The sequence below is a fragment of the Gouania willdenowi genome, chromosome 14, assembly GCF_900634775.1.
Source record: "Gouania willdenowi chromosome 14, fGouWil2.1, whole genome shotgun sequence".
NCBI lineage: Eukaryota > Metazoa > Chordata > Actinopteri > Blenniiformes > Gobiesocidae > Gouania > Gouania willdenowi.
In genome coordinates this window covers 11,039,488-11,052,447 of record NC_041057.1, presented here as the reverse complement: position 1 = coordinate 11,052,447, position 12,960 = coordinate 11,039,488, and the positions used below count along the sequence as shown (strand labels likewise).

General features: G+C 37.1%; 1 protein-coding gene across 3 annotated transcripts in view; it reads left to right on the top strand.

Moving 5' to 3' along the window:
* Positions 1–9,777, top strand: part of cpeb4b (cytoplasmic polyadenylation element binding protein 4b) — a 48,028-nt gene extending 38,251 nt beyond the window's left edge. For 2 of the 3 annotated variants that reach the window (XM_028467559.1, XM_028467560.1), the window contains exons 5-11: positions 190–213; positions 1,643–1,813; positions 2,568–2,657; positions 2,987–3,105; positions 3,268–3,382; positions 4,613–4,794; positions 6,117–9,777. In XM_028467559.1, coding sequence (XP_028323360.1) covers positions 190–213; positions 1,643–1,813; positions 2,568–2,657; positions 2,987–3,105; positions 3,268–3,382; positions 4,613–4,794; positions 6,117–6,344 — 929 coding nt within the window. In that variant the 3' untranslated portion in view covers positions 6,345–9,777. The remainder of the gene's footprint in view (positions 1–189; positions 214–1,642; positions 1,814–2,567; positions 2,658–2,986; positions 3,106–3,267; positions 3,383–4,612; positions 4,795–6,116) is intronic. The other variant, XM_028467561.1, reaches the window with a different exon arrangement.
* Positions 9,778–12,960: the final 3,183 nt, after the last annotated feature.

The following is a 12,960-nucleotide window of genomic DNA, read 5'->3' as shown; positions in this document are numbered from 1 at the left end:
CAAATGAAGCCGCATGCATCTGTGCACGTCTCAATGCAAAATGTGATTAAATATGTGCATCGTCCACTACGTCGAAACAAATCCTTTGGTAGCGAATCCAGCTCCATCCCTCATGGCTCTTTAAACTGGTGCTAAATGTAACTTGTATGAACCATCCTCTTTATTGATTTGTTCTTATTCCACATGCAGCCAGGAATTATGGCAGGAGACGAGGTAAACCATCTCCGAGTATTACTGTGTCACATTTTCTGCCAACTCATTTGATCGATCCATTTTATCGGCTGTGGGTTTTTGTCATTGCAGTAAAAATCCATTTACTTCAAAGTTATTCTGTGACAGTACGTGACAAGTTTGTCTGCATGATTGTTTAAGTGATTTCATAAATCGTCCCATGTTTTGCTGTCCCGTCGTTGAACGTTAGCTGCATATGTTTGATTTATGTGATATAAGTCCTGACACTTTAGGATGATCTTATTTCTCTTCCTTTGCATACACACTGTTATTGCTTTGTTGTAAAACCACATCAGATCTGTCAAAGTCAAAGCCAGCTTTATTGTCAATGCTATAGTGCAGACGATATATTCATAACATTAAGAATAAATGAAAATGACAAGAAATATATTTACATAGGCACAGTCAACAAAAACACAGTAAGTCTAGATAGTAACTGAATTACAATACTTATAATATATTAGGGATGTCCCGTTACAACTTTTTCACTTCATATACGATACTGATATTGCAGCCTTGCATATTGGCTGATACCGATGTCGATCCGATACGATATCAGCATGAATTATACATACTTTTATTACTTATTTTGAAGTGTGGAATGTTAGAAAAGGTTTGATTATTAAAAAAAAAAAAACGAAAAAAAAAAAAAACAGACCTATTTATTATAAACCAATGGATTACATATAATTCATCTATTAGAATAAGAATGTTCTATGATTGATTAAAATAAATTAAAAAAACCAATATATATTATATCTTAGATTTTAGATGCAGTCCGATAAAATCCGATATTTGTTTTCTGGCTGATTATATATTTATTGTGTCAAGATCATCAATTTTAAGCAAAAGCTGTAAAATTAATTTGGGTTCAGAAGGTTTTTTTTTGGGATGTCATTAATTACTACTTAAAACTTTAATAGTTCAATATTTCACAAGCCCCGAACCTTTAGCGGTCGGACCTCCGTTTGGTAAACCATAGTTTGGGTTCCCTTTAATGCCGCTAGAATAGGTTAGACCTCACAGGACCTCAGAGGATGTGCTGCATCGTCATGTCAGAGTTATGGATACTCATCTGAATATCATTTGGCCCTTGCCCAATTTACAGAAATCATTACACTCACTTGTATATCTCACCTCTCCTCCATCACCTTTGAGGTCCGATAAATTACCTACTCCTAATAGTTCTCAACGACTAACGTGTCAAGAGGAAGGTGATTCATTCACTTGATCTTTTCGTAGTCATAATTTTATGGATTATTAGTGTAGAAATTAGTTCACCTCCGACCAAAAGTGAGTGAATGTGAGTCAACACACAGAGAGAAGGAGATGCAGTGCAATGAATTCAAGTTGAAATATTATCTTTATCTTCGTATAGTAACAGTATCCTCTCTCTCTCTCTCTCTCTCAGGGCACTCCTCTCTCTTTCCAATGGAGGATGGTTTCCCCGATGATGAACGTGGTGATCAAGGCCTCGCTGGCCTCGGCTCTCCTCACTGCTTTCCTCACCAGAACGGAGAGCGAGTCGAACGCTACTCACGCAAAGTGTTTGTCGGAGGGCTGCCTCCTGATATAGACGAAGGTACAAAAACCCACACAGAACTCTTTGTTCTTTCCTTTTTTTTTTCTTTTATAGCTTGTAGTGTTGTACTCAAGACCACACTATGTGATAACAAGACTTGCCCAAGACCAAGACTAGATCGAGACTTTTGGGAGTCAAGACTGAGTCACGACCAAAGAAAAAATGTACTTTAAAAACCATTACAAGGTTGAACAGTTGGAGCATTCTCTCTTTAGTTTGAGTTTTCTTTTAGATACGTTTGACTGATGAAAACAAGGTCTCTGCAACTCTTTAAAACATGAAAAAATCTCAAATCTCGACAAAATTGTTTACCTAAAATCTTGGCCAGAAGGCACTCTGAATCGTTTCCGAGGGAGTCTGAACAATCAGTAGCTAACGCTAAATATGTAAAGTCAAATTATAACACCAATTAATCAGTCTTGTATGTTAGACAAAGAGATAGTTTCCTGAAAAACCTTGTCTGAATAAACAAAACCTAAACATGCTATTCAAAAAGACAAAATGAATCTTGCTGGAACTATTGCTAGTTTCGACTCAACTTGACAGAAAATTCAGAGTCTGGCTGGACTGATACTGAGACAAGACCGAGGAGAAATGCTCCAGAGTCTGAGATGAGACCGAGACCCTCAAAATGTGTCCTGGAGACTAGAGCACTACAAAATTACTAGGCTGTACAAGTTAAAGGAAGACAAAATCATCTGAAATGTTTTTACATTGATCGCAACAATTAATGTGTTTTTTCCCTTCATTTCAGATGAGATAACGGCCAGCTTTCGTCGTTTCGGACACCTGTTTGTGGATTGGCCTCACAAAGCAGAAAGCAAATCCTATTTCCCTCCTAAAGGTATCCCACAAATGTCCAGATCTTTGCTAAAAAGTTATTTTAAAAAATGGTCGTTGATACATTTTGTGACAATAAACCTTTTTATCAGTTCAGCATTACTCATCATCACTGCACTCTGGTTCTGTTTGCTGGCTATTACTGAAGCATTTGTTCAGCGTCCCTCGTCTGTTTACATAAGCTTTCCGTCCTGCTGCTGTGAACGTGCAGACTGTCATGATCACTCATAAAGTCACACTAATCTGTGCACAAAATACCAGCACGATCCTTGCCAATACTTCTCGGGTCTCAGTGGCATAAACGACTCTATTGTGTTGTGTGTGTGTGTATAGGCTATGCCTTCCTACTGTTCCAGGATGAGAGCTCTGTGCAGGCTTTGATCGATGCCTGCATCGAAGAGGACGGCAAACTGTACCTCTGCGTGTCCAGCCCAACAATTAAAGACAAGCCGGTGAGTGGGAACACAGACACACACTCCCATGATCCCATCTGCTTTAATATCCCATTGTTTGTCAATGGGAATTCTACAGAGGTGACTTTGTATCGACTGGAACAGAAAGCTTGTGTGAAACTTAAGCTTAACATTGCTGCGTTTGTTGTTTGTCCATGGCAGGTCCAGATCCGCCCCTGGAACCTGAATGACAGCGATTTTGTGATGGATGGATCTCAACCTTTGGACCCAAGGAAAACCATTTTTGTGGGAGGGGTACCTCGTCCTCTCCGTGCAGGTATGTCATCTCACCGATTCTCAAACTGACTTCATATTCATCACCAAATATCTGTTGACAACATCAGTTTCAGCTCAAGTTTTATATTCACTATTTCTCAAAAGATGTTATGATTAACTTACCAGTACTCATCATTTAGTTTCCTTTTAAAAGCTCGCTAATTCTTCTTCTGTGGTTCAAACAAAGACAGATGCTAGGGCCACTTAGTGCACCCCCAGGTGGTACACAAGTGTTATAACATACCCACATGCACATGTGGGCTTTGCCATTTCTAACCCAGTAAATTATTTTTTTTTATGATGATGGAATATTATTCAGTTTTTTCTGAAATTAACTTAGCCTCATTATTATTTTTCTGTAAATTTATTTGATTTTGTTTTTAGCTGATTTCTAAATGTCTATATAGGGTATAAAATAAATCTGAATTTTACAAAGATTTTTAATTCTATTTTACACGTTACCCAACATTTGCTGAGTGTACTTAAAAGAAATAATAAGCCATTTTGGCCAGGACTTACTGGGAAAAAGTAGTTTTTAATCTCAATTAAGCTATAAAGGACCTTATTGGATAAATTAAGGTTAGTTTAAATTTTTTTTTTTTTTTTGCTGAAACAATACACTAAATTTCTCTCATTCGTTTGATCAAAAATGTGTATTTTGTTTAAATGCAATAGACTGTTTTCTTTTCATCGTGTCCTGGCATTCCAGCCATAAGGAAAACATCCCCTCGCATAAGGCTGCCAACAGTGTTCCTAATAAAAATTCTACCTGCTAAACAAGCAGCGGCTTACACAGCTAATATCAGCTACCTCTCTGCTACACTCAAACACACAATGGTGCACAATCTTTGCTGTTGGTTTTATGCACCATGTGGTCACATTTTTAGACCCTGTGCGATGATGGCCAAGGTCACTCTGCTCCACGCAGCCATGAATATTTTATTACGCTTTATGGAAGTTAGATGTACATTTACACAAAGAAGGCATCAGCACGGAATTCAATTGGTTCCAATTCAATGAATAAAATACAGTCTTCTTTTTGCAGCTATCATTGTAGCTAGTTTATAGCATCCATCTGCTAATGCTCACTCCAACAACCCTCATCAGTTTAACACACAGTGTAAGTCTAATGGTTACATTGGAGTCATGTTGCAAACCAAGTGTAACTCTAATGTGTCAGTGTTACTATTGTAAGGCTTGGGGCCAATGGCGTATCTTTGTCTCTGTGCAGTGGAGCTGGCCATGATCATGGACCGCCTCTACGGTGGAGTTTGCTACGCTGGCATTGACACAGACCCCGAGCTGAAGTACCCCAAGGGAGCGGGGCGGGTCGCCTTCTCTAATCAGCAGAGCTACATAGCTGCTATCAGTGCTCGCTTTGTGCAGCTGCAGCACGGAGAGATCGATAAACGGGTGAGTAGTAGAACGAGAAAGAGGGCTCAGTGTCCGTCCCCGTGCTCCTCTCAGCCCCATTTTCCTCTTCATTAGTGCCCACCCCTCCACCCACACACCCTTCCCCTATTGAAACTCTACTCTCATTTCTTCAGGTTGACTAAAGGAGAGTGAAGGTCATAGCTTGAAATGTGTTTGTTGCAAAATAGGAAAATACTGGAGTGTGTTTACAGTTTATTTGAAAGAAGCCCATGAAGAGAAGTGGCGAGGGAGCATTTTACCTGTTTACCTCCATCCCTAGCATCGCTCAGTGTTCAAAAGCAAGAACTACTGCTTTATTTACACTCATGCAGTGGTCCCCAAACTTTTCTATTACCCCTTTGAAGAATGAAAAGTATCGACATCTCAACAAAATGGTTGAAATAAAATGTAACATTTATTGGAAAAAAGGTAAAAACTATTCTTCAAAACTTGTAAAAAAAACAAAATGTGCAACACACTAATAAGTTTGAGTGCCAAGAATATTATATTTTTTTCTGCATTTTTGAAAAAGAAAAGAGAGCAAAACTTGATGCAGTCACACTTTGATCAGTTTAAATCAGTCAAAGTCAGACATGGTTCAACTGGCGGCCCAGGAGCCACATGTGGCTCTCGGTCTAATTTTGTGTGGCCCCAAAAGTAAACGCAGAAAATGACTTAAAACACACAGAAGGACAGAAAATACACCAAACAAAAACAAAAAACCACAAAATGATAACAGAAAACAATAAAACGATAAAAATAAAAGGAAATACACAAAACATCAGGTGCACCCAAAATGAGAGAAAACAAAACACAATGACAGGATAATATACAAAATGACAAAACGCACAGAAAGTGTTTGTTCATTTTGTATTAATGTTCAGATTGGGCTTTACTTTAAATCCTGGCATTAATTCTAAAAATATCGGCCTCAGATCAACATTTTTGTGGCCTCAACTGTGATAAAAGTTACCCATCTCTGCTTTGACAGTTTATTGACTAGATAGACCCTTAATGTTTATTTGTGAAATTTATAGACACTGAAACTTCAGTTTTCATTGAAGTATTATGATGCCATAAAACTGTCAAAATATCTACATTTTGAAAAAAAACAGCTACACTTTGATAAGAATATGATTTTAAAGACAATATTTTGAGAATGTTAGAAATGGAACAAATAAATGCAATGAGCTGTCTGTCATGACATCAGGGGCGCGCCCCCCCAGTTTAGGAACCACTGCCCTAATGTATTGATGGAAAGAGCAGTAACTAAGTCATTATAATGATTGTCTAAACTGAAATAACTCTGCCCTACTCTACAGGTGGAAGTGAAGCCATATGTACTGGATGACCAGCTTTGCGACGAATGTCAAGGAACCCGTTGCGGAGGAAAGTTCGCTCCCTTCTTTTGCGCCAACGTCACCTGCCTGCAGTACTACTGCGAGTACTGCTGGGCGGCAATCCACTCCCGCGCAGGACGAGAGTTCCACAAGCCCCTGGTTAAGGAAGGCGGCGACCGACCTCGCCACATATCCTTCCGCTGGAACTGAGCAGCAGCAGAGAGGGAGAGGACAGGACAGGAAGCGCAGTAGTTGCAAATCATTGTACAAATAAATGCACTTTTCTGTTGCTGGTTCCTTTTCGCTCGAGTTTTACACGTTTTAACTTTTATTTTTTATTTTTTTCTAAATTTAATATATATCCATATTTTAAAGAGAGGAGCAGAAAAGCTGGAATTATATCCAAACGTTTCCAGAAAGGAAAAAAAAAAGATTTGTAACATAGTTTTATTTATGGTTTTGACTTTGAGAATAATTTTATTAGTTCTTCTTCTAAAAAAAAAAAAAGATGCATATTGTGTAAAGTTTGAGGTTTGTTATGGTACTCTGCTGTTTAATTGGCATATTTTTCTATCGAGTGTTTTCAGTTTTGATAGACGAGGCTTTAGTTGACATTGTAGCAGAGTTGTTGCTTTCTCTTCAATTGGGGAAATACTCTGAAAAGCAGAGTCTAATTGGCCCTTCAACCCTTTCCCTGCGACGTTCAGTTTGCTATTGATACTCCCGAGCATGTGGATGAAAAAAAGGTTTTGCTGAAGAAGAGTGCACTTATTTCCAGTTAAGCGTGAAGACACAGTAGACAAGACCCTTAGTAGTTACCAAAGCTGAATCTTAATGACCTTGGAGGAGCGGAGAAGGCCTAACACAGAACCACTCATATTCTACTTCCCTTCCTATCAAAAGTCTGTTTTTTTTTTTTATTTATGAGGCCATACAGATATTTTGATGTTACTTGAAAATGCGCTGAAATTTTACCCGCACAGATTTGGGTTATTATCTCCATTTTGACATGCAAAAACTAATACCTCAACCGCAGCTGCTAAATGTGCCGAATACAGTAAGAGAACAGAAGATGAAGAAGAAACGGGAGAAAGGAAATACGATCTCTCTCGCTGGCGTTCTCTGCTCAGATGTATAACCGGAGAGAAGTGAGAGAGTCGGCGATGTGACCGGCACAGTTTTGTACTCGCTCGCTTCATCACTTCCTTCCTTATTTTTGTAGTCGAACCCAGAGTTGTGCAAGGGAAAATGGGCAGAGCGTTGTTGCAATGTGTTTTAATGGGAATGTATGGAACAGGGAGGCTATGGGAGAGATGGGCGTGCAGTTAAAGGAGATAAAACCACCCCCTCCCCCCCACCGCGGCCTCTGCGACTAACGGAGGATAGAGCCTCAGTCATGAATCCTGCACGGTCGGGTCAGGATGTAGATTTTTGCCGGATTGAGGTTTAAGCGACTCCTCGATGGTCCGACAGCTGCAATAACTGCAGTTTTTACATCTAAGGCCCACCTTTCTATGGTTGGCTTTTGTGAAACAAGTGCAGCAGTGCAATCCTCCCCAGTCCTTAACAGGGGAATAAAAAAAAAGAAAAAAAGACTTTCCACCTCGGGGTCAGCTTCAATCTAACAAGTAGATTACGTTGACGACAAAAAGTCCTTCTGTCTAACACCTCCCCCCCTCCCCCCCAGCCACTGTTTCTCCAGGAAACTCAGCATACAGTGTTTTTGAAGCATAAATGAAGATAGTCTTTACAGTGTGCTCTTCTACTACTACTACTACTAATAATACTACACACACACGCATAATGCAGTCCACTCAGCTTTACCTGGTGGCTTATGGGAACCAAAGATGGCTGTGCAGTAGTGGCTCATGCTGAAGTTTATTTCCTTAGTTTTCTTTTTTTTTAATCTTTTACATATATTTACATTTCTTAGTCCCTTCACGTTCTGCTTGCTCATCGAGCCCAGGTGAACTCCACCTAACCAAAGATTGGCCTGGAGCGGTACCTGCGTATGATGAACATACAGCATGTGTGCGTATAGATACGACGGTGCAATTCAAACCATTAGGTGGGATAATAACAAGCACGTAGAGACACACACACACACACAAAAAATGTGGTTATGTCCAGGCACTTGGTTTTGTTTTCTAGCTACGAAAGCTACGAGCATTTTCCAACAACAGAAGTCAAACTCCTCCCATTTGTCCAACATTCTTAGACACTCAGTGGTATCCTACTAGCCCAGAATATCAATGTCAGGGAGTTCATGCAGAAACTTGATACTACACACATGAACATACACGTGCACACACACACTAGTGAGTATCCGCATTAAGGGTGTGGTGCCGTTGCACCATTTTTTCACCCTTGACGTCGATTTTTATTTTTTTTATTTTTTGGGGTGCGTTGGGTGAGCATTTTAGAAGTTCAAACACTTTGTGAAGAATTTGCTGTTAAATGAGATGAAAAAAAAAAGATTATTTTATACATGGCCTGCTGATTTTTGGTACAGTGTTTTCTAGCTAAATTATTTTGTCATGCACATATGAACATTTATTATGCACTACTTTTTCTAAATAGTTTTTTTTTTTTTTTTTTTTTCCTTTTTTCCAACAGTCATTTTAGGCACATTTTTCACAAAACGGGGAAACTCCTTTTTGCAATACCTCAATTTTTCACATTGTGAAAGGTAGCTTTTGTACTTTTGTTACTGAGAGATCTGCATATATGGAAATGTTCATTTTACGACTAAAAGAAAAGAAAAAAGTTCAAGTGATTTCGATATATTTTATTTTCAATTATGCTTTTTATACATTTCAGTGCTGAGGACCCTTTTACAGCTAAGTGCGCACTTCAGATCTGCAGAGAGACCAAAGAGTGTCGCTCTCCCGATCTTAGCTTTTTTTTTTTTTTTTCTTCTTCTTCTTTTTTCCCCTTCTATGGATGTTTCCAGTCGATAACAGCATGGCGAGGGACATGATTTAAAGAAGAAATACACATAATTGGAAGTCGAGGTTAACGTCTTTAAACATGGCTGCTCTAGTTGGACATGGTAACTTCTGTCTTGGTTTCCTCCGTATAGATGAAGTGTAATAAGAAGAATGCAAAATTCGGTTCATGCTTCAGGCTGAATCTCGTATCACAGAATGGATGTTTGATGTTTAGATATTTTAATATTTGAAGAAGAAACAAAAAAAAAAAAAAACTATATACACATCTATATATATTCTTGAACTTGCCAACTAGCACCTATTGTAATCCTTAGCATGCATGACGAGAAAAAAATTAAAAAAAAGAGAGAGAAAAATGACAAGTACATGAATTAGCTATTACAATTAATTGTTGTGGTGTGCACCAACTGTTTCGCAACTATCGAGTTGTTAAGGACACGCCCCCCCTGCCCTTCCCCTTGACCTCACTTTCCGCCTCCCCCCCCCACACGTGTCGAGAGGGAGAAGCGACCCTCCCATTGATTATTAGGCAGGCCTTTGAGCATCCTCAGAGAACACTGTTCTGTTAGAAGACTTGAGAACCCACACAGACTTATCTGGAGGAAGGGGAGCTTAAAGACTTGAATGTGGTAAATGTTGCAAGTTAACTTCAAGTTGTTATGTGCAATACTTCTTTTGAACCTTTTTCCAGATAAAGACTCTTTGCAATGTAATTCTTTAATGCCATTTTTAATTGCAGACATTTAATTAAAGAAGATGTTAATATGTTTTTCACAGTCATTTTCTACTGTTATTGTAATCCTTTTCATGCTGGTGTTTGTAAAAAAGAAAAAGAAATCAAACTATTTGTACTAATATAAATAATTGAAGTTATTTTTAAAACATTAAAAAGGTTTTGTGCTCATTTGCTTATTTTGTTTATTTTAAGCTACTGTGATTGATTGCATTGTAATTATTAGGTCAACCAATGTATTTAGCTGTTTATTGGTATATTTTTAATTGGAATGTATAATTGATTTTTATAATTTTGATCAGATTTTTGTTATATTTTTGAGGTGAAGCTTTTAATATGTTAAAGTGTCTAGTTTTTACTAATTGCTATATTGTGCTCCACAATATATGGTTCACATTTTCTGAAGGAAAATAAATATTTAAATATTTGTCTGTTAATGATGTTACTTAATGGCAAGATTTCAATAGTTTTTAACTGTGTATGGGAAGGTTGTTGTATTTATTAATAGCATTTTTTTTACTTCAGATATCACCTTAATTTTTATTGTCATTTCACTTTATAAGTTCCTATTTTTGTATTTTCCTTTCTAATTAAGTTATGTAATACAGATATGTCCATATTTCTAGGAGTTGGTCTGTAGAAGTGCTAGTGAAACGAAAAAGAAAAATCTAATGTTATTTAATTGTTTGCAGCCAACTATTTATAACAGTATGCATAATTTTTAAATATTTGTAATGTGAAATGTTGAATGAAATAAATCCTAACTGTGATGGAAGTATGTGTTTGATTCTTATTTTAAAAATGACAGAATGCATTATGAGGAGTTTCCTAATAAATTACTGTTTCCTCTCCTCTCCACTCTCCTGTGACAGTGCGTGACAAAAACATAATAATAATAATAATAAAAACAAGTTCAAAACTGAACAGCAGATGGCAACAAAACACCATTAATGCACCCAAAGCATTAAATCTATTCTGTATTTGTTCATACATTGACATGATGAAGCAAAAATCTAACCTTGTTCTTAAACCATCCCTACTTTATTTTGTATAGTGTGAAAAACAGATTAATAATGTTAGTAAATATAAAACTATTTGTACTTTGTTTCTTTACAGCAAATATAAATACAGTGGTGTGAATAAGTTTTTCCCCCCTAAACCTAATAACTGGTTGGGCCCCCCTTAGCAGCATCTACTGCTATCAAGCGTTTGTGATAACTTGTAATGAGTATTTTATAACGCTGTGGAGGAATTGTGGCCCACTCATTTTTGCAGAACTGTTGTAATTTAGCCACACTGAAGGGTTTTCGAACATGAACGTCCTTTTTAAGGTCGTGCCACAGCCTCTCAATAGAATTGAGGTCAGGACTTTGACTAGGCCACTACAAAGTCTTCATTTTGTTTTTCTTCAGCCATTCAGAGGTGGACTTGCTGGTGTGTTTTGGATCATTGTCCTGCTGTAGAACCCAAGTTCGCTTCAGCTTGAGGTCACGAACAGGTGGCCAGATATTCTCCTTCAAGATTTCTCGTAGACAGCAGAATTCATGCTTCCATTTATCACAGCAAGTCTTCCAGGTCCTGAAGCAGCAAAACAGCCCCAGACCATCACACTGCCACCACCATATTTTACTGTTGGTATGATGTTCTTTTTCTGAAAGAAAGGTGTTACTTTTTTATGCCAGATGTAATGGGACACATACCTTCCAAAATGTTTTCCCAAAACTCTTGGGGATCATCAATCATATTTTCTGGCAAAAATGAGACGAGCCTTAATTATCTTTTTGCTTAGCAGTATCGGCCGATACGCAAGGCTGCAATATTCGTATCGTATCGGAAATTAAAAAGTTGTATCGGGACATCCCTAGTAATCAGGCCTGGGTGTGGCTACAGAAATTGAACTGAAGTGTGATCAACCACAATGATGTTTTAACAGGAGCTGGGGGGCAAACACTTATTCACACAGGGCCGTGAAGCTTTGGGTTTTTTTTTTTCTTCCTCATTAATAAAACCCTTCATTTAAAAACTGCTTTTTGTGTTTACTTGTGCTATCTGTGACTAATGTACAAATTTGTTTGATGATCTGAAACATTTTTTCACACCACTGTATATGTATATATATTAGCAAATTGGTGCATTAGCAAATTGGCTTCATCATAAAAGATGATCACAGCTCCTGAAATAGATTATCAAAACAAAAGCTCTACTGTAGATTCTCTTTTTTTCAGCAGTTATGTTTTACAGTGGTGACTCATCAAAAATGCATACATTGACGTGGATTTTCTCCTGATTAAAAGGTGGAAGTAATTGATGCATCATTGTATTGTTTCGTTTTACAGAGTCAGTATATTGATCTGGATCCCCTCCAAAATTAAATGGAATCTTCCATGGGGTGTGGTCCATGTTTGGGTAAAATTTGGCCAAAATCTGTAAAATACTTTAGAAATAATCCTGCCAACAGATAAACAAATCAATAACCACCAGTAAATAATATCAGTGTTGGGAGTAACTAGTTATTTTTGTAATATATTACAGTAATATATTAATTTTGGAAGTAACTCAGTAGTGTAACTCATTACAATAGTGAAAAGTGTTAATATATTACTACAATTAAAGTAACTCAAGTTACATGCATATTTAATTTGCTTTGTTTTCTCACTGTTTGCAATTATTTGAGTGAAAAAAAAAAAAAAAAATCATTATAGTTAAATATAACTTATGGGGAACAAAAAAGAGCTTTCTGCTCCTGAAACAAAACTTTGATCGATGCTAGTGTGATATAATCAGTGGATCAAAAGTAACTCCAAATAGTGTAATATTGTATACAAATATATTACATTTTTATCCCAGTTACTAGTAATATAAGTAAATTACAAGTTTAGTGTAACTTACCCAACACTGAATAATATATTATTATTATTATATAAGACACCTACTAACAAAGTGTTTAAATAATCTAGTAAGGTTAAGTGTTAGAGATTTGATTCAAGCAAATAAAACGCTTCCTTTGGGAATTATATCACTTTTTTAAACAAACAAAAGTATAATTTTAAAATGGTTTATATTTTTTTAACAAAGTAAAATTACAAGAAATGTTAAAAAAAAGATGCATTTGTGTTTACGACGTAAAAGTTTGGAATGATTT